The 22,410-nt window shown below is 41.2% G+C and overlaps 1 protein-coding gene across 2 annotated transcripts in view; it reads left to right on the top strand.

The window, feature by feature from the left end:
- The window catches only part of ankrd13b (ankyrin repeat domain 13B), a 41,994-nt gene extending 19,664 nt beyond the window's left edge, over positions 1–22,330 (top strand). For both annotated transcript variants that reach the window (XM_087174477.1, XM_023408146.2), the window contains 12 exons: positions 266–311; positions 1,570–1,713; positions 2,776–3,016; positions 5,814–5,880; positions 7,224–7,305; positions 9,227–9,291; positions 10,599–10,735; positions 12,619–12,776; positions 13,046–13,234; positions 13,878–14,041; positions 17,948–18,024; positions 20,357–22,330. In XM_087174477.1, the coding sequence (XP_087030603.1) occupies positions 266–311; positions 1,570–1,713; positions 2,776–3,016; positions 5,814–5,880; positions 7,224–7,305; positions 9,227–9,291; positions 10,599–10,735; positions 12,619–12,776; positions 13,046–13,234; positions 13,878–14,041; positions 17,948–18,024; positions 20,357–20,558 (1,572 nt within the window). In that variant the 3' untranslated portion in view covers positions 20,559–22,330. The remainder of the gene's footprint in view (positions 1–265; positions 312–1,569; positions 1,714–2,775; positions 3,017–5,813; positions 5,881–7,223; positions 7,306–9,226; positions 9,292–10,598; positions 10,736–12,618; positions 12,777–13,045; positions 13,235–13,877; positions 14,042–17,947; positions 18,025–20,356) is intronic.
- The last annotated feature ends 80 nt before the right edge of the window (positions 22,331–22,410 follow it).

The raw sequence follows: 22,410 nt of genomic DNA, 5'->3' as shown, positions 1-22,410 counted from the left end.
ACACACACACACACACACACACACACACAAATACTTCTCTGTGCCAGTTCCTCCATCTTTGGCACAGACAATGAAGCAGCATCCCCGCACTTGTTCACTCTTTTCTCTTTACTCTCACTCTTTTCCTTTTCCTCTCTCTGTCTATCCATATTTTCATTTATCACTCTTTATCTCCCCAACTCTGTTTCTCTGTCTTCCTCTTTATCTGTGCCCGTTACCTTCTAATTTCTCTTCCTATCCCTCTCCTTCTCTGCTGTCTGTCCAGGCCCAGGACTTCTACGTGGAGATGAAATGGGAGTTTACCAGCTGGGGTGAGTCTCGCCCTTGTCTCATTACAGTCAGTAAAACAGTCCAGTGCTGACCAGTCAGAACTAATCATGTTATTTTCTCCCTCTTGGGCTGAAGAGCCTGTTTCTTCCTGTTGTACTGGACACTGAAGCTCACACACTTCCTGCTCAGCAGAATGTAAATGGCTTTTCATCCAAAGTACTTTGCAAAACCTCAAGTGACTGTGCTGTATTTTCAGTATGAGCCTCTTTAGTGGAATCATGAGAAATTGTACAGTATGCAGTGTTTCCTCTAGGATTTTTTTCAGCAGTGGGGGCATGCTATCGGGGGGGGGGGTAAGAGTCAGTGGCAAAGTTTGCACCCAGGCTCATCTCTCCGCTGCTGTGCTCTGCTCTCCTCCACTTTTTTTAACAACTCCTCCCTGTCTAATGTTACTTGTCTAATAAGATTACATTAAAAGTGTGAGTAACGTAACGCTAACAGCTTTCTATAATTTACACTCACATCACATCTGATTACAAGTGTGAACATTAAAATACTATTTTTTACCTAACCATCATCATTTACGAGTCAGTAAAAGGCTTATGATGCTACCTGACTAGCGTCTTCTTCATCTGTTGTCTTTCTCTTCTTAGAGAAGTATCTGAACAAGCTCATCTGAAAATGCAGTCAGCATTTAATACATAATGACGTGTAGATATTAGCTTAATGCTATCAATTAGTTTACCCAAGTTAGCGTCACTGAGTTGGCTACTAAGTCTACCTTTTCTCCGGTAATTCGCTGCCTTATTCCTCACGACTACACTTCTCTGACTCTCACCTGGTGCCTGACGTGATGTCACTTTCAAGGCCGCGCTCTCGCGAGTAATTAACTCCAATAGGATCCCCCAACCACCCCACTCCCTCCCTCCCCTCCCTCCGCTGTTGCGCTCATCATCACACAGGCTGTGAAGGTGGAGAGATGTGGCGGTGGTGCATTTGCGACAATAAAAAAAATAAATAAATAAATAAAAGAAATTTGAAGGCGTGGCGGCTATGATTTAGCAGTGGCGGGCCGCCACTGCTAAATGAATGTAGAGGAAACACTGGTATGTCTATTCATAAACTACTGTTGTTACATATAGCCGCTGAAATTCACCTGTCAGAATGGATGTAATGGACTACTGAGCCCAACAAGTGCCGATGCAAAATGAAAACACAAAGAACTGCAGATTTTAATCATGTACATATCCATTAGTAATGGCAAAGATTGATTCAAAGTACATCTGTGTTTGCCCTTAGTGCCCCTGGTGTCTCGTATCTGCCCCAGCGACACCTACAGAGTTTGGAAGAGTGGTCAATGTCTCCGTGTTGACACCACCCTGATGGGCTTTGAACAGATGACCTGGCAGAGAGGAAACCGGAGCTTCATTTTCAGGGGACAAGGTCAGAGGTCACACTCGAGCCTCACTCTGTGTGAATGTGTGTGTGTGTGTATGAGATACATTTAGTTCTAAAGCACTTCTATTTTGTATTTGTACACATAACTCCTTGTAAAATCATTACCTGGTGTTATTACTCAGTTAAGCTAACATGCTGGTGGTGGTAGCTTAAAGAACAGTCATGAGAGCAGTATCAACCTTCTCAACAAACTCTCGGCAAGAAAGCAATATGTATGTTTCCTTTCCTCCTCTTCCTCGCTGTCTCCTTGGTTTTCTATCCACACAATGACACTGACTCCCTTTCAACACCAAAAAATGTGATATCTTGGGTGTGATATAGATATAGTTAATAATGAATCACTGGGCAGGAGGATCATAGGGTGTAAATAGTCTACAACAGCAATGTTGCAGTTAGTATTCTGGTGTTATAACCTTGTACATAAATAGGTGTTGAGGCGCCAGAATCAGCAAGACAACACTGTCTCTTCTGGGTGCTCATGTGATTTCACAGGTCCAAGTTGAACAAGGAGTTTAAGAAATACTGTCTTGTATTTATCAGTCACACAGGCTTAATTTGAAGTAAATGTGATATGGAGCAAACAGTCAAAAAAACTAGTGCAGGTGTGATTTTACTTTCCAGGATGATCCTCTCTCTCTCTCACCCTGTCTAGCCTGAAAACACAGCTCTTTCCAACCAGTTGACTCTCTATTGTCTCCTCTCTGCAATATTTCACCCAGTTCTTCTTTTATTTTTATATTTCTCTTGCTCGCCACTTTAAATTATTTCTCCTCTTCTGACCTTTCCTTGGGCTTTTTTGAGTTTCTGCATAATATCCCCACTTCTGTCCTTTTCTTAGTCCATCTGCAGCATCTGCAGTCTCTTGACATCAATCATCATCTCTTTTGATTTTTCATTACAAGTACTTTTTATTGTTTGTGTCTTCCAGCCTCCTGGATATGTGTGTAGTGATGTACTTTCCCACTCAATTTTCTAATCTGCCTCTTTCTTGCTCACTGACACTGCCTTCATTTTTCTCTTCGTGTCTGTCACCCTCTTGCCTCGCAGACTCCAGCGCAGAAGTGATGGAGGTGGACCACGACAGGCAGCTGGTGTACTGTGAGACCCTGTGCGTCTCATCTCTCACCGCGCTTTCACCTGGCCGGGGGAATGGGGGCGCCTGCAGCAGCAATGCTGCCAGTTTGGGTCTTCTGGGGGCGACGCAGCCCAGCGACGAGCAGGTAGCAGCCAGGCTGTCTGCCCCTGTGGTGACCACTCAGCTGGACACCCGCAACATTGCCTTTGAGAGGTCAGACACAATACTGATGTACAGCATATGAAGTTACAGTAACGTTTCTTCTAAACACTTTTTTCTTATTTTTGTGAATAATTGCGCCAGCTGAGATGATGTAATGTGTCAATCTCTGATGCGATGAAAATGAAGCATAAAATCTTCATCAAAGAGCATCTGTGGGGCTTCTTTCTAGTCTCACCATTTTGTTTCATCATGTTTAACAATCATGGATAAATATAATTTTCTCCACCAGCACTAGCTTCACTGCAAAAGTGATAAAATTCAGCCACAGGACATGTTCTGCTGTTCGTGCTGGCTTGTTTTTTTTAACTGAGTGGAGAAAATAACTCTTGTGTTGTTACTGTTGAATTTCTGTCCCTCTCTCACATGGCCACAACTGAGTGGAACAAGTGCAGCCACGTTCTCTATTGGCTGTCAAAATGCAATTCACAAACTGCAGGAAAACACTAACAGAAGCAGCAGTAGAGGGGAAAGTGGAGAAGACAAAAACTCATGTTGAACTAATTATGAGATCATGTTACTGATATTACTACAACAGAGCCAAGCTGAGGGAATGTCCCTGTAATGAGAAGAGAAACTACAAAGATTTTGGAAAAAAAAAAGTCTTCTAGTTACAAATGAAAAGTTGAATTCAGAACACACGATTGCTCATTTACAAACAGGTATATTTATTCTTGTATGACTGGTAGCTCATGTTGTCTATTGTTGCTAAAGTTTAGCATTTAGCCATTTTTTCTTTTTTGGGGGGGGGGTCTTTTTAACACTGGGCCAGAGACTAGAGAATAATTAGACATATAAGCTCTAAACTCTTTCCCATTTATACTTTTCTTTTTGTCTGTTGAAAAGAGAATAGCACTGTCCCAGTGTCACAAATTAGCATGATGTGGAGGTAGTGACAAATTAGTTTCAGGCTGTGAATCACACTCAGACCACTTTACAAAAACTCAACTCCCCAGTGCAAGTACAATGCACCAGTGAACATGGAGATGGAGAGGCAGATAGCAGAACGAAAAGACATGAAAGAGGCAGACAACATACAAGCTGACGAGGAAAAGACTGGAGAAAAGCAGCAAAAGTAAATGGGATGAGCAGGTGACTCGTGTGCAGTCAATTTAAGAGCTGTTTAATATGCTATGGGTTCAGTTGTATATCTCAGTTTTACATAAAGTGACTTTAATGCAGAGATGTAAATGAGGTGAAAAGGGAAGAGAGATGGCCTAAGCAAGGGCATACAGGACAAAACTCATCTCATTCTGGTCAGGTGGTGAGATAAGACTGATGTGACAGAGAGGAAGAGAGAGGCATGACAGAACAAGGGATATTTTCAACAGAGAGAGATGGAGGCAAGAAAATGTCAAAGAGGAGGACGAAAGGGCAATAAAACAAATAGGATGGAGGAAGAGGTTTGGAGGAAAAGGGATGAGGGAGTGAGATGAGATGCAGAGAGAAACAAGGAGAGAAAGATGAATGGGACACAAGGAGTATGGGGGAGGAAGCAATATAAGTAAGCTAAAATAAAGGGAGTCAGTGGTTTTGGAGGCAGGAGGAGAAAGGGGAGGAAAATAGACCTCGAAGTGACCCAGTGATAGATAGAGATGCAGAGACTGGAAGTGAATAGTAACAGATAAAAAATGAGTGGGTAAGAAGGCGAGGAGAACAACTCAGTGAAGAGAGGAAGGAGAGGTGGCGAATGGAGGAGTGGGGTGGGGGTTGGCTAATCTTCTCCCTGTCAAACTTGTACCTCAGTGTCACCTCTGTGCATTTTCCTTGGTCAGCACTCCTCTCTACATGCCAATAATCTATTTATGATGCTTTCGAGCAAACCACTTTGTCAAGCACCCAAGACAGGACATCCACCTCTGGAGTTAATACGTCTTTATGCAGCCATGCACAAAAACTACAGCACTGCAGTTTTGCTGTTTTAGGGTTGAATTAACAAGTTGAAAGTTTACTGAGCCCTCAGTAACTGAGCATAATAATAATAACATAATGTGACATTGGATTAAGTGGAGGACAAGAGGGTCCACAACCATGCTAGCGGCTCTGTGAGGCTGTATGTGGGCACATTTCTACACCCACCTGGGATGATTAAATCAAGAAGTTTCCTCTAACTAGTGTTTGGTTATAAAACAAAGTATTGGACAGATTTAAATTTTTTACCCTATGGTGGTGTGAGATGAAAAGTCAGAGGATTACCCGTTAGTACAAACCATCTCAAGGAGGACATGATTGCCTGTAAAAGATTTCATGACAATCCACCTAATACTTGTTGAGATAATTAAGTCTGGACCAAAGTGGTGGACCATCCATCCAAATGGCATCATACCTAGAGCCATGCCACTAACATGGCTTTCTCCCAAAATTGAAAAAATATTATTAGTTCAAAAATATAAGGGCTAAAATGAGGGAGGAAAACACTCTCTAGATCTCACTTTCTGTTGTTTGGTCCAGAAGGAGTTCAGTGATGTGAACAGAACATGAAGATGGGATACGCTTCACTAACTTCTCGGCAGAATCCCTAATTGCAAACCGAACAGCTGATCTTCACTGACAAACAACAAAGACAGTGGCTGCACTGTTTTCAGGCTGTATATTAAAGAGAAAAACCAGAGCCTGTGACTTGCAATGTAAGGGGAGATCGTTGATTTTACTCTCCAGTGTGCTGTGTTTATGATTTTCTCTTAGGCCAGTAATCTACACCAACTGTGATTGAAAGCATTATGCTGACTGGAGCAGAGTCTAGAACAGAGAACAGAGAACTGATACGAGATGTGCTGAATCTGTGTTGCAGGAATAAGACGGGTATCCTGGGTTGGAGAAGTGAGAAGACTGAAACAGTGAATGGATATGAAGCCAAGGTAGAGAACAGGCTGCTCAGACAGCTCGCTGATCTCTCACACTGTCCAGAGAAACCACCACTGTCAGAGCTCAATTTGATATTTCCTGAAAGTCCACTTCACTTGAAGAGTTTAATTTCCAGAATGAATCATTCCCAAAGTTATTTTAAAACCACTGCTTTAGACAATCGAGGACATAACCTTCTTCATTTTAAAATAATGGCAGATGGATCTCAGGAACCTGTCATTTTAATTTGATTTTTCTTTAAATACAACAATTAAGCACAAAATCTTTACCCTCAGAGGAGAAATATTCATCAGCAGATACAACACCAGGTGGCTTCTCAAATCAAGTTAAAAAAAAAGGAGTCTATCTGTCATAGGCACTTGCATTACCTTGACCCCATTTGTTTTCTTGACCCCCTGGAGGGATCGATGGGAGACAAGTGTAAGACACCGAGGACCATCTGTCACTAGTGGTTTAAAAGCACTTCAGACAGGCTCTGCAGTAAAATACTTTTGCCTGAAAAGCATCTATTTTCTGCATCATTGATTTAGAGTCACAAACGTAAACAGGCAACTCCTGTTGAGCGTCTCCCCTCCCGGACAGACGCTTTTTACTTCTTCCTTTCTCTCATCTGTCGTCCAGCGTAAACTCAGAGTCAGCATCCTGCTCAATTTTTAATCAGTATTTTCTTTTTATGGTCACTAGTGAGGAATTCCAGTGTTGTGCTGTGGACTGTAACTTGAAGAAGTTGACCTCTGTCCTGCAGACTTGGAGCTAGGGGTATAATGGTACACACAATTCTTGGTTTCAACTCATTAATTTTTGGGAACTTTATTTCCTCTTTGCCACCATCATTCTCTAGTCCTAATGTCTCTTTTGTGTTCCTGACCCTGTGTCCTCTTTAATACCTTAAAAATAGTCTCAACATTGTTGTTTCACTTTGATGCTTCATGACTTTTCCTAATTGTTTTGGCAACATGTAGACCCCGACTAACCTTGTTGTAAAACATGGTTCGGTACAATGGATTTTCATTAGCTCTATGTCTGTGATTGGTTTTTACAATTCTCGCTATAAAACGCAACCCCTTCCAAATCCTAAATAAGTATATAGGGATTTCTGAGTGTTATAGCAGTTTGCTGATAAGAACATGGGGTTCTAGCATGGAGTTTGACCTTTCTGGGGACTAATTGAGTAACTTCACTGTGTAGGATAACATACTGTACATTTTCTGCATATTAGGTTTTAATCACACCAGAAGGAAACAAATGATATTCAAAAGGAAAAAAAAGGTTGTTAAAAAGGAAGTAAAGCCAATGTCAACAGAGCACAAGAGTGAATGGCCTCCTTGTCTTTCAGGTGTATGCAGCATCCAACGTGGAGCTCATCACCAGGACCAGAACTGACCATCTGTCAGACCAGAACAAGAACAAGACAAAAGGTTAGTAGCTTAAGTTTAAGATTCTGTACTTGACCGCCAAGTGAGCTTTAGACATTGTCACCTCGTAGGCCATTAGGATGATCTTAATGTGCACTCGCATCACAGCTCCAACAGCTGAATTCCTCCATTATCACAGCTGTGCTGCTGTAACTTCCAGCCTAAGTGCTGCGACATGTCTGATGAAAGAGTCACTGATGAGTAATCCTTCTCACCTGAGCCCAATGAGCTCACCCTGAGGCTCCGGCTAACAGCCTGTAATGTTCACTCGGTGGATCTGTCTCATTTTCTGGTTCAGATCATAAATCAAACAGGATTAGCAGGCTTCCCTCCCTGAATTGTCACTGTCAGGCAGGATCAACCATCACACGCTCCTCTGAGAGCCCCTCTCTCCCAGGTCACAATCCCCATCTGCTCTCTGTTAATATGCAGGAGTGAGGTGTTCTTGGAAGCACTGCTGATTCTTGAATGAGTCACTCACTCCTGTTGCCCTTCCCTTGTGCTACTTTTCCATCATTTTGCTAACACTGCTTATAGTGATATACAGTATATATATATATATATACACACACACACATACATACATACATACATACATATACATATGTATGTATAAGACAGACTTGAGTCAAACAGCAGATCGGCTGTCCAAAGGTCAAAATGTAGCCACTTATAAACCACTCTACTACACCGCTGACATTAACAATAATTGATGGACCTTTGCATTGCTTTTAGCACTCAGTTTCTAGTTAGTGAGGACAGCCACAGCACCAGTACTGTCTGAGAATACAAGATACATACTAATAAGCTACTCACATCTGTCATATCTAAATGAGCAGCGGCTGTTGGTATTCCCACACGCTCTAGTGTATACCTTTATTGTGGGTGCTTTTAAAGAGACTGGAATCTTATGTTCTCAGTCAGCTTCTTACTGTGAATGATGGGATCCTATATGACCATGTTATTTTTGGCTAAAGTAAACACAGTTTTGATTGTTTCCCATGACAAATTTCATTTTTTCATCTGTGCTCTCCTCACTGGGAAAGGTTGGAAAATTGTGCTGTCACCCCTCAGGAATCAATGACATTTATCTAGTGATAGTTCATGGATTTTTTGGTCACTGTCAATCAAGACTGATCAAAGTACATCAAGACTGTCCTGATGAAGCAGATAAGCCAAGTTTTACATGTTAAACTCTTTATAAATTGTACCTAAAGATGTTTCTTTTTAATTTGATATTACATTGTATAGGGAAGTTTTCAGGGACTCCAGAATCCAAAAAAGAAAATTTGCTATTTCAAAAAAAGTTTAGGGTAGGAAAGACTCCAAGCATCTGTCATTTTCAGAACTTATATTATCATCACATAGCTGTTGCTTGTTTAGATTTCTGGTTTCTATAAACATCTGCAGCCTGGGACATTAACTTGCAGTTTTCCTACATTCAGCTTTTTAATATTGTGCACAGTCAGACACTGTAGATTGCAATTTGAGTTTAGTTGTAGAAAGAGGGTGTTGGGAGTTGTACAATGAAATGTATAACAGGAAATGGTTTTACTGTGTATTTATAATGTTTTTTAAAATTGTAATTTTTAGGTTTATTCACATAAAATCATATTCCATGTCACTTTGACTCATTTCAGTTTAGTACAACATGGCTTTGCTCATTTCAACTCAGTTTCTAAGCACATCATAAGACCACAACACAAAAGCTTGAATAAAATGCCATAAGTTATCTTGGACAAAATGACAGCAGACAGTTGTGGTGGAGATAAATGAATGATGAATGGGCACCAGCTTTCCAGGTCATCTTAAGTGTTCGTAAACCTGAGGCTTTGGAAAAGTCGTACAAACGGGACTGAGACATTGTGATTGTGTAACTGTGTCCTCTCAGTCCAACTCATCACTATTGTGTGTCTCTGAGCAGGTGGGAAGACTCCACTGCAGAACTTCCTCGGTATTGCAGAGCAACACATGGGTCCTAACAACGGGGTGAGTCAGAAGTTTATTCAGATGTCAACACAATTTTGCTGATTTTCACACGGCCTATTGTGTTTAAATGAAAGAGATTAAATGTTTCAGTGGGTTGAGAAAATGTCATAAAACCACTTAAAAACTGATCTGATAAATTAGGAATCAACATGTAGTTAATCTGTTTTTCCTGGCTTCCCGAGATGTTTTTGAGATTTTGGAGGAAGGAGGTTTTCACCTGAAAACAGTAGTACATATATATTTTACATGTTTTGCTGCTGGCATTACAAGTGGGCTGGAGAGGTATTTGCAGACATCATTATAATCATCCTGTGAATAGCCATCGTAGTGATAATAGTAATCACAATCAGCACCGTAACAATTGCCCTCGTGAGTGAATTATCATCTTAATTATTAACATCGTAACCCCCGCCTCCCCTCTTTAGCTGGACAGTGAGTGTATGATCCCCGGCTGCTAAGTCAACTGTGTCAACAGGAGAGCATGCCTGCAGAGTAAAACAATCACTCAACGGCTCCAGTCTGCTCTCAAATATTGATTATGTTTTTTAATTTGTTCCTGCTGGAGAGCATTGATGACTCATACCTCCCTCCTACTCCTCTTTTTGTATTCTGTATTTTTACTTGTCCCCCCCCCCCATTGTTGTCTCTGCTCTTTTCAACTCTCTGTGCCTCTGTCTTCTCCCTCCAGACTTCTGTTCGCTCAGCAGAAGCTTTTTGCAGTTTGATGTTTGCTCTGCAGATATTTTGTGCATGTGTAAAGCTGTAATGTAGTTTGGTTTCAATTTTGCCAAACTCTAAAATTTAAAGTGGCATTTGACTATGATTATCTGCAGCCAGAAGAACAATTTCGTCTCCCTCTAATGGTGAGGTGCCCACTTTGACAGATTTATTAAAGTCACGCTCAACAGTTGACAAGTGAGGGACTAATTAGCACAGTAACCCAAGAGATGCATCTACAGTAATGATGTAAAACACTGGCGTAAAAGAAAGCTTTGTCATTTGCTCTCAATTTTGTGCTGGAGAGGAAATCTTTCTCTTTCTCTGAGTGGTTGAAAATGTCAGGAGGTAATAGGAAGGCCTTGAAACCCCAGTGGGTGTCGAGTTTTTTGTTACATAGCAGAGAATAACAAAGAGAGCTTTAAAAGCCAGAAATCTTTGCACTTTGTAAAGTAGTCTTTAAGTCACTGGTATTGATTAACAGTCCTTTTTATTTTATTACGAATGAGTTAAAGCCTTACTGTCTTTGTGAGAGTGTGGTTGTATCAGGAATATTTCAATTCATTTTATTCATTATTTACTATCTGCAGGCCCTGGTGACCCAGATGTCAAGTCCTGCGGTGACCAACCCCTCAGCACTGACGGCTGAGGAATACTTCAACCCCGGTTTGTCATCGACTCAGAGGGACATCGGCCACCCGTGCCAGCTCACCACCAAGACCCAGAGGTGACACAGGCTGACAGGAAAACAGACAGGCAGCCATGCATACAATGAAGTCGCCCCCCAAACTCACCGCCAAGTGCCAGAGCTGACAAACTGATGGACACAGAATAGACACACACACATACAGGCAGTGTAAAATCAGCCGTCCATGACAGCTGACCACTAAGCTCCTGAGGTGAAAGACAGTGAAAGTGGGCAATAAACAAACACACAGACACATCGTCACACATTTCAGGAGTGGAATTTTTCCAAAACTGGAGGAGACAGACGATTAGAGACAGTCTGTCTCTACAGTCTATCACACAGCTCCGGCTTGATGACTCATGACAAATCATCTTTACTTCACGATAAAAGAAACAAAACAACAAATTAAAATGAAGGAATCCTGCAGTGTCCCTTAGAGACTGAGAGGAAATGTCAAAAAATGTGTGAAAATGTGAAATCAAAGAGGGACTTCACTACATTGAGGACCGTCAATGATTTCCTGTCATATATATAATGTTGCAGTGTCAGATCTCGATCTTAAACCTGGCCAAAGTTTCCAATAACGAGGCAAATGGATTTAAAAAGAATCCCTGTGAGAAAAAAAGTTCAGACATCAGTCTGCTGTGAACACTACACTACAAAAACTATTTCTTTATAAGGGAATCAGCTCATTCTCCCAAAACACTCTACTTGAGTGGTACTGTAGGCATTTAATGTACTTCAGGATACAAATAAGCAGAAATACAGATTTACTATACATTTTGCTAGCAACATTAGCTTGATATTTCCTGACAGCAGATGCTTTTCCCACATGTGTAACTATTAACAGGAGCATATGCAGAAATGATATATTATATATGGCTTGTGATTGAAAAACTAAATCCATTGTTTTGTCACACAACAAGTAAGTGATGGGCCTAATATTTACCGAACAGAGACGTCCTACTGTAATATCTCTGCAAATGTTGATATTCCGGATCACAGGTTCGAACATGTATGGATGGATTTGAGAATATGCTATTTCCAATCAATTATGTTATGCTAGTTGGTTTTAGTTTAATTAATTAGTTTGCTTTAGTTACAGTTTGATTCAAGAGCCTCCACACCACTAAGAAGATAAAGTGGTGCTCACCAGCTCTGGGTGCTGCAGCTCGGCAGGTGTCCAGAAGGTGGCCTTTAGGGAGGGGGGGCCGTAAAGAGACCAGCTCAACTGAGGGGCTACATAACAGGCAGCATGAGACAAATAAGGATTTTTTTTGGAAGTGTGAATCATACAAAAGCTACTCTAGTGGAGTCCCTGGATAAATATAAAAATGCAATCTTTTGTAATATAGCTGGTTTTATTGTTTTTTAGTGTCATGCCCATTAATCACGTTGTCAGACCGAGTCTCATGGATGAAGCCAACAAGTCTCTCTCTTCCACCTGCCAACTTGCCCTCTAGTCATCTGCCCCGTGTTCCTCTAACTGAATATCGGCCTGTCTGTCATTTTCTGTAGCCAGTTTCATTGTTCTTTGGCACTTAATAAAAAGTGACAGAGCATCATGAGGATGAAGTCTTTAGAGTTGCAGAGCTGCCTCTCAATCCTGTGTTCATTATCGACAAGTTAAAATATAAGCATTGATTGAGCTCAATTTGAACACGACTCAGCGGCTTGTGGACAGACTTTGTTAGCTGATGTAATCAATGTCTTTGTGTTGCTCTGGCCAAAACTAATTGCTTGAATGAGGGCATAAATTGCTTCAATTATACTTAAGTGAGAATTGTATTTGGCAATATTCATCAACAAACTCTTCCTATGTTACTGGCCAGCTTATCAGTGTGTTCACAGACTGTGTGTGTGTGTGTGTGTGTGTGTGTGTGTGTGTGTGTGTGTGTGTGTGTGTGTGTGTTGATTTCCAGGTTTAAAGCCAAGTTGTGGTTGTGTGAGTCCCATCCTCTGTCCCTGGCAGAACAAGTGGTGCCTATCATCGATCTCATGGCGATCTCGAATGCCCTGTTCGCCAAGCTGCGTGACTTCATCACTCTGCGCTTGCCGCCTGGTTTCCCTGTCAAGATCGGTGAGCGCTCAGAGTGATATAGATGGAAGGATGAAGGGAGGGAGGTTAAAATGATGGCTGGTTAAATGAAAGGGATGATGGGAAGTTAATGAGTAGATACAGTGATGGATGGAAAGAAGTGAACAGAAAAGATGGCAAATTTGATCACTAACACTAAGAGAATTGAAACAAGTAAGGACATGCATCATTAAATGGATGATGAGACTCATACAAAGACACAGTTAACAGATAACTGCAATAATAAATGTCGTTCTCTCCACCCTCTGCAGAGATCCCTCTCTACCACATCCTAAATGCTAGGATCACCTTCAGCAACCTGAACGGCTGTGAGGAGGGGACAGGTGGCCGTGCTGACAACGAAGTCGGGGTGGAGGGGGACGGACAGAGAGACGCCCCAAGGACAGACACGCCGTCTCCAGGCAGTGACTCCTCCAGTGTCTCCAGCTCCAGCTCCACCAGTGAGAGCACACACCCGTACACGCCAGAGTTTCCTGTTGTACTACAGTGTCATCTTTCTTGTATCTTCTTCTTCAGCTGATGATTTGTCTCAGCTGTAGAACTTTATCCTTTGTTGTTCTTTTTTTCAACAAGCTCTTGTAGCCTATAAATTATCACTAACATTTACTGCATAACCTGGGTCATACTTCAGATAACAAGCAGAGTTTACAGCCGCTTGATAGAGTTAAGAGCAGTGTTTATCACTGGCTTCGAATGCAAGGTTATGTTCTTTGTGTTGTGTGTAATATAATGACTTACTTTCATCATCCTATCACTTGATCAATATCCCAACAGCCATTTTTAAATATGCAGCCGTGCGGAGGAGAGAAATAATTTATTGTGAACGAACCTCTTGTTATCTTAAAGAAGTGTTCCTACATTGGGTTATATACACAGCTGAGTAGTGGATATATCACGCCCACAATAGTGTGGAGGGAAAACCCATCACAGCTTGTTTTAGTCTGGATTTCTCTTTCACTCAGGAGTTGCTCTTTCCTTTTTCCTTCTCCGTACTTCTCCTTCAGTCTGGTGTAGTCTCCTTTACTGTTAGATAACAGTCTTTCCCCTGTCTCTTGCCCTTTGCCTTTCCCCTGTGTGCTGTAGTGTCGTGTCGAGCCGGAGAGATTCCCCCATGTGTGTTTGAGCCCCCGCCTGGATACACCATGCTAGGTGGCAAACAGAGAGACAGCATGAGGGAGGAGGAGGAGGATCTGCTGCAGTTCGCCATACAGCAGAGTCTGCTGGAGGCCGGCTCCGAATATGATCAGGTGGGCTGACTCTAGACTCCTGAGAGATCATCTTGTGTGTGCTAAGCCCCACCTACTTTAGTTATTATTATTATTATTATTATGTGTGTCAAGCTGTCCATTCTTGCATGATGATGATTCAATGATGATGTTGGCAGAAATAAGACTACCACTAAAAGTTTATAGTAATTTTTGGAATATTTGGCCTTTGATTTTAGACACAGGCAGCAGACTTCTTATTTCTCGTGGCATCATTTTCAGCCACAGCAGACAGCTGTTCTCAGAAAATAGGTTCTGATAAACCCACTGTACATGACTTGCTCGGTTAGAGACTTGCTGGTGAACACAAAGCATTTAGCAGCTAAAAAGTCAGGTGTTTTCCTCAGGAGCTGGTTGAGATCAAAAACAGAGCTAAAAGAGGATGGCTATTACTTACATTCAGCAGATGGTCTGCAGTTATTGCAGGTTTAAATGTTGAGTATCGCTCCAAGTACGTCTCCATGTGGAGGAATCCAGTACTTGACGGGCCAGGCCCAGGTATGGTTGCTAAGGTATGATTGGACAAACGCTGTTGGCAACAGTCAATTATCTCATCTTTGATTGTGTCGAATATTATAGCTCTTGCACTTGTACATGAATATATGCTCATATGTGACTCCTTGTAAAGTGTTAAATGAGTACAGATTGGAAAAGTTTTACTTGAGGTTTTCAGGATTCAAGATTCACAAAGTCATGTTGCCATATCACCCGAGGTGCACAATATTGTCCTTATACCCAGTAAAAATTACAGCAACAAATTTACCAATAAGTCAAGCAAGACCAGACAGACACAGTGAAGCAGGAAAAAATGACCAGTTTCAAAATAAAAACAATCAATACTGAAGCAAAATCAATAAGTGGAATAAATTGCCTGTGATGTGTGGAGCCCAGACCCAACAATGCCTATTCAACACTGCCTGTGGATACGTGCTGTTTTGAAATCCCAGAGATCTTGGTCCTGATAGTCCTTGGTCTTGTTCCAAAGGTACAGAAAGAGAAATATAAATAGGCCCAGTGAGACAGGTCAGAGAACATCCTCTGATTTTTCTTAGCTTGGATACAGGAGAAGAATGTAGAGGAGACAGAGGCAAGGTTGCAGCTCAGGATTTGTGTCATAGTTTGTACAGTCATGTCCAGCACACTGCTGTCCTGAACTGTAGTACTGCTGCTTCAAACAGGGATGAAAAAGGTGCCAACACCTTTATTTACAGCTCTAATTCTGCACCAGGACAGGTGTTAAAGGACCATCCTGCTGACATTGAATGTTTACTGCACAAGGTTACATTACAGCTAGAGCTTGAGGAGGAGCATTTTACCTCAACCCATACAACCCATACAAATACAACACAGGCCTACAACAATACTACTACACACACACCAAAAAAAGCAGGAGCAATAACAACAACAACAGCCAGGTCTATAGAAAAGGACTCAGTATTGCTATTGCACAATAATAGCTCACAATAATGCCATAACATTGCAATACACATGCCCAAAAGCCCATTGCTCATGGCACACAAGAACATATCCAAATACGAAAATTTTTTCAACAAAGTTTATCAGCGTGATGTTAAAAGTATTTGACAGCTGAATATTAAACTGCTCGGCGGCAGCTTAAACCACATAACTTACCTTGAGCTGCAGACAATGTGCTCCAGTAGTTAATCCAAATGTGGCCTTGGTGTTGGTGGAAAGTTTCTCATAAAGGCATGGATGTCCAATCAGTTCAAAATGTCAGGTTGGACATGCATCAGGGAGATGTGAGTTTGTCTCTTCTGGGTCATCTGGGTATTGCATAGCCATGTTTTCACACCATGCAAGGTGGAAAAGGTCCGCTTAGATGAGGCCACAGAGATGAGCAGGCACAGACATCAAATAAACCGGTTACCCTCTGCTGCCTCTTCACGCAAGCAAACACACAACCTGACCACACTCCGCCATGAAGCCATTTCCATTTGGCAAACCAAGTTATTGCTAAATGCACGACTGAAGGTTTCTGTCCCAAAACGTCTGGCCGGAAAATTGAAGTTGGGTGGCTGGAGAGGCTCCTCAAATGCCGCCAAGTCAGTCCCAGCCTGTTGACACCTGTTAGCAGCAGGGTCCTCAGAGGTGGCGGTGCAAACGCATACTCCGACGGGTGCCGGCGGGGGCAGTCTCTGTCTCCGAGGAAAACTTACACCCAAACGAAAACGACTTCATCTGTGTTTTCTTTAGCTGGTGGTTTGGCAAAAATAAAAAACTGCAATACGCTTTTCCTCCACTGTGATTTTATCCTTCGACTAGCTATCAATGCTACAGCAACCGGATGTAAATTTAGGAACCTGACCATAGAGTTGACATGACCCGCCCTACCCTGCCTCTGATTGGCTAACGATCGTTTGCTTCGCTAGTTGGATTGGTTAGGTTAATGCATGAGGAGTGAGTGGTTAGGTACAGGTAAGAAGCCATGCTGGGTCAGAGTAGAATTGGTCATGTGAACACATGTTGTAGACACTCTCTTAGGGCTCAATGGTGTACACGTTTTTTTTAAGCTCTTAGTAGCTCGTCTTTCCCCTTCCTCTTCCTCAGTACTGTCCTTCATGTTTAGTAGCGTATCGCTGAACTTTCTTCTTGCCAATGAGACAGAAAGCACTTAAAGTCCACAAAAAAGTAATAGGATGTCCACTTTTCTTTAATCTGTTGACCCGCCTGTTCAGTTTAAACAGAGACAGTTTTTTAATGTCTGGTTGTACGTATTATGGTAATTCAGACAGATGTTGGTCCTTGCAAATGTGTTTATTTTGAGAAGTTGTGCAGAAAGATTTACTGTATCTTACTTTGTTTTGGGAGTTTGGGAGCATTTTCCAGAGTTTTTGATGATGCTAAAAGTCTCTTTTAATTTTGATCATTCTTTTTTTTTGTGGTTTTTTAGCCTCTCCCAATATTTAACGATTCTTAAATACTCAGTTTTCTTTGAAAGACAATAAGGAATGATCCATTATATTAGAAGGATTTTGTGATTTTAGTCATTTCTTGCATTAAAATGGTTGCCTTTCTGTTATTGCTTAGTTTGACTCTCATGACAATAAAACTAATAACTCTAATAATAACTGAACTTCAAGTTTCTCAAACTAGATTATCACAGTGTGCTGAAATAAAAGTTGGGGCCAGACAGAAGGTAGGAACAGGGCCAGATTAACCCACTTGGGGGCCCCATGGCAAAAATGTCTGCTTGGCCAAGAAACCAGCCAATAATTCTACACTGGAAAGATATTGAAGTTATTCACATTAGAGTATGAGACGTGCTATAATACTTTAATGGAATACCAAACAAATTTGTAATTAATCAGACTATCACAAAGTTACTGTCACACAAACAACACCTGGGCATTTAGAGCTATTGAGGGTCTGGGCTGGGGCCCTTGGGCAGTTGCCTTCTTTGCCCAGTTGTAAATCCAGCCTGGGTCAGGAAATAAAACTAAAAACATGTTATATACTGTTGAAAATAGTAGCCATATAAAATATGCTCACTTTGTTGTGAAATCATACAAAACCTTTAAAATTATTATTTACTTTATGATAACAGTGTAGGAATGTTAACCTTGTTTTTTAAAATATCTCTCATCAATGTTAATAGCAGTATCAGTCGTTGTGTGCTGAAGAGCCAGAGCCAGGCACAATCTAGTTTCCATTCAGTCAGCCCCTAACTCACAATCAAGCCCACTGGCTGTCTCTGAGCTGTGTGTGACGGAGAGGGGCTTTAGCACACATTAACAGGAAAAGGCCTGTAGGTAGAGGGGATGCTCTCATTTTACATGCCTCCCCATTTCTCTGTCTTTCTATGCTTCTGTCTCTCCACTTCCTGTGCTCGCTCTCTGACTTCCTGTGCGGCCTCCTCTTTGTGTCTAGGTGACCATCTGGGAGGCACTGACCAACAGCAAGCCAGGAATGCACCCCCTGTCCTGTGACCCGAGTCGCCTGGAGAGGTCAGACTTCAAATATCGTCTTCTTTGATGACATTCACTCATCCGTCCACTGCTGTAAATTATACATCATTTCCCTCTCCTCCATCCAAAATCAAACCCCTCTGTGATCAGTAAATCAACGAGGGACTGCAGATAAACTTGGATGAAAGCACCAATTGTTAAAAATAAAGGGACTTTTATCTTCAAAAGAGCGAGAAGCCTCAAAAAACATAAATCTCCGTGACTGTCAGCAGAAAAGTGATATATCCTGCCATTCCTTCACCCATATTGTCTCTGACTTCCTCTCACTTCTGTTATGTATTGTTATTCTTCAGTGTCTCGCTCTCTTCCATTGTATTTTTTCCATCCTGCAGTTCTTTCCTTCCATCCCTGACTCACATCCTGTATTCCTGTCTTATCCTCCCCTCCTCTGTTCTCTTATCCATCCTGCTATTCTCCCCCCATCTCCTATCTACTGCACACTACTGAGTGTGTGTGTGTTTGTAGAGAGAGAGAGAGTGGGAGGATGAGAGAGTTTCCTGCTTTCACAGTTGACAGTGCTGTTGTTGACTTTAGCCTGTTATCTTCAGACTGTGTTTTCTCCCGCTGTCGTCCCTATTTGTAGACGAGAGGATGGATATACAGACATTGCTACTGCAATGTTTACTTAAGGCAAAGTTATAATGTTAGAGGAAACTGGATGTGGAAACATTGTTGTCGACCATGAAAAAACAAAAACTGAACTAAACTTAGCTCTAAATATGATATATAAAAAATAACAAAATTACACTTCAAAGTTCGTGCAACTTGGCAAGAAAATCCTTGACTTTTCTTTTAAGTTATTTTAACCTGTCCTCTTTATGTCAAGGGATTTATGTAACTAATATTCAACTTCTTGGTTGTGAGGGTGTGAAAAATCTCTCCAACCGTCATGACGAGTGAGCTCAGCACCTCAGTGTTGTAAACTATTATTAAAGGGCAGTGGATCTAAATTTATTTTTTAATGCTTGAATTTTTTTCTTTTCAGATCAGGAACAACAAGTACACAAATACAACATAGCTTCAAACTAATAGTTTGTCATTCTTATTTCACATTTTCCCATCATTAAACAGTTACTTGTCATGTTCAACCTTTCATTACATGAAAAGGTAATTGTTTTCCCCCCATGTTTTGTCAAAATCTTTCCATTAATTCTTAAAAGACACGTCACTTTATCCACTGAATACATTTACAGAATAATATCAAGCCAGATTTACACCAGTTTCTTATTGTTATGGTGTAATTAAAGAATAATAAAGGGAGAACAGCCACACATTATATAACAGCCCACATACTTTTTAATTATTGTGTAATGTAAAATACAGATATCAGTGATTAATAAAGGAGAAAATACAATATAAAACGTTTTCTACTTTATTTTATGATTTGAAATGAAAAAATATCTGATAATGTTCTCCTATACATTTTCTCCTTTGTCAAGCATATACGGCAAAGAAAAGCTTCTGCTATCATCCAAGAGGAACAGACTATAATGTGATAAAATAATATAATAATATAACATATAGATGAAGGGATCAAACGTGGCTAATCTTTAATGTTTAATAAAGAACCTAATAATTTTCATTTTAAATATTTTAATTACACATTAAGAATAAGATATGTGGGATGTTCTTCCCCATCTGATACTTCAATAACACAGTAAGAAAAAGGTTGTTAATACCATTTTCCCCAAACTTCACTTTTGCTTCACACTACTAAACCCCATAGATATCCAGTAATTACAAAAAACGCTGCCTTGTTCCCCACAGTCTTGTTTTCTTATACTGTACCTATACATTTATGTAACAGTAGGAGCGAGTAAGTGTGATATTGGTGCCTGAATCATACAACAAAATGACACTATAAATTATAGACTGTATTATCCGTCTTTTTCTTATATAACCTCCTCAATGTTACCCTGAAGTCTTTTATGACTTTCTATGACGTACTAATTCTGCAGCTACAAACATAAATCAATCATAAAAGCTAAAGAGTCACAGGTTTCTCATTTTTAATAAACCAACAGCAACATCTGACGTATTAGAACATTGAACATTAAACAACGTAATCAATCATTAATAATTGGTTCTTACAACAAGCCATCAACTCTACAGTTGTAAATGAAGTTAATAAACATTCTTTGCTCCAGTGATAATAAATTACAAACCCACGCTAAAGTACATTTTATAAATATAATCTAATGGAAATTTTATGACCTGCAGGGTCAGGAATGTGTCCAGGAACTAACGCACTTAGGGGTATTTCAACTTGTGTTCTTCTTTCCTTTACCTCCCTCACCGTTCTCCACCCTAGGACGCCCCAGCACAAGCCCCGCCCACCCTCCAGCCTCTGCTCCACCCCTTCTAAGAAGCAGCCGAACACCTGCAGCTACGACGAGCAGCTGCGCATCGCCATGGAGATCTCAGCCCGGGAGCAGGAGGAGGCGGAGCTGCGGCGGCGGCAAGAGGAGGAGGAGCTACAGCGCATCATCCAGCTGTCACTCATGGAGAAATGAGAGCTGAGTGGCCTAGCAGGGGGGCGGGCAGAGGTCTGAAGGGTGGGGTCTGGACCAAGGACACATGGGAGAAAATGGCAGTATAGGCTACTTTAAAACTTAAAGCACACTGTGTAAGTGGCCGGAAAAAGTCATCTTAGTGGTTTCATACGATCAAATTGCCTCCTCCTTTCTCTCCCATCACCTGAGCCAGACCTCTCCCCCAAAGCCATATGGTGATGCAGCTGTCCAGGCCTCAGACAGCCGGAGAGGGACCCCCCAGGTTTCCTCTTTCTGGTGCCACAAGGTACTTTTCTTGACCAGTGCCAGTTTACAACCAACAATACATCCAATACAACAAGTTTAGAATGCCTCCTTGGATGAGTGATTTCTGTCTGTTTGCAGGTGTGTGTGTGTGTGTGTGTGTGTGTGTGTATGTATGTGTGTGTGTGTGTTTCAAAACCAGCTCTCGTGCAGGAGTCAACAGGGCACCTTCTGTCCTGTGAAGGTAGTGTGTTAGGCCAACTCTCCGCTCCAGCACTAACACACACACTCACTCTGTGAGTCCTTTTGCCACTGAGTTGTGTGGGCTTCAGTCTTAACTGTGATTGTGTGGAAGGAGCAGTGACAGGGCCGGCGGTGTGGTCAAAACTGTCTTCTTCTTCATTAAAGGTTGGTCAAGTTGAGTTGAATGTCGATAAACCATCTGACTTCCTCAGTTTTTAATGAGAAACATTTAAAAAAAATATTAAAAAAATACAAAAAAACAGACTGGTATATTTCTTTTTTTGATTTGCACAAAATCCAGATGTACTGTACTTAGCTTGTGGGTGGATCACATATATGACTGTTAATGGATATAGATGATGAGTTTGAGCACAAAGTAAACTCAGGCCAGCTCTAGTTTTAGCCTGATGTTAGACTTGCAGCAGCAAAGATTTGACGAGACTACCGGATGAACACTTGGTGTACTAACTATACTGTATGTGAATGCGAATGACTTTGTCGCAGGCTTGTGTGTAATACAAACAATAAAGGGACAATGCTTGTGGTTTGTAAGTGGATTGTGGAGTAGAAATGTATCTGAAAGAGATTTTCTGTATATTTGCATCTTCTCACCTTTAATGAGCGGATGATTTCTGTGTTTCTATGTAGTCACGGTACAGTGTGTGTACAATATTTCAGCATGGTCTGCACCGGTATGAGGGTCGTTTTGTCTGACTTGAGTCCAGCCTGGAGACCTGCAATATCAGAGGACGCGCTCTGACGGAAAAATGTTCCCCCGGAAGAGTCACTGTAGAGGCGATCAGCAGCAAGGTTAGGTTTTATTGCACCCTAAGAGCAACTCACCACAACATGCTGGAAACAAAAAGCGCAAAATCATCCAACAAAAAAACAATGGATTGGCAAGATTGTTCAAGTTGTTCTAGCTCTCATAATTGCAGGTAACTTTTATTGCAGGGCTCAAGGCTAGCCAAACCATGAGAAACATGTTTTGTTGCAAGAGACGGGAGGAGAGGACCAGCTTGTTTTTTCTTCTGTTTCTTTTTATATTATTTCTTTGAAAGAAATGTAAAACTTTCACACTCCAATATCAGCACAAACTGAGGAGGACCACCTCTCTGCCTCCTCTGTAATTCATAGTCAAGCTTGCCTGGTTGATAAGAAAAATATTCATTTTTTTACTTTTTAAAAAATGTTGCAGAAAAGAGATGCAGCCGAATGTTTTCATGGTGTATGCTGGGAGATGAATTCAGATAATGATTAAAATAAAGAAACATCTTTTTGGAGCAGCAATGTACAAGTGGGTTATTTTTTAATCCTTTTTCAAATTACTGACAGCTTTAACATGCTTTAAATCCCTTGACCCCCC

This window comes from Seriola lalandi, unplaced genomic scaffold (assembly GCF_002814215.2).
Source record: "Seriola lalandi dorsalis isolate HSWRI2012SDOR001 ecotype SW California unplaced genomic scaffold, Sedor1 jcf7180002054355, whole genome shotgun sequence".
NCBI lineage: Eukaryota > Metazoa > Chordata > Actinopteri > Carangiformes > Carangidae > Seriola > Seriola lalandi.
Note: the sequence above shows the minus strand (reverse complement) of the source record. Positions and strands in the feature narration are given on the sequence as shown.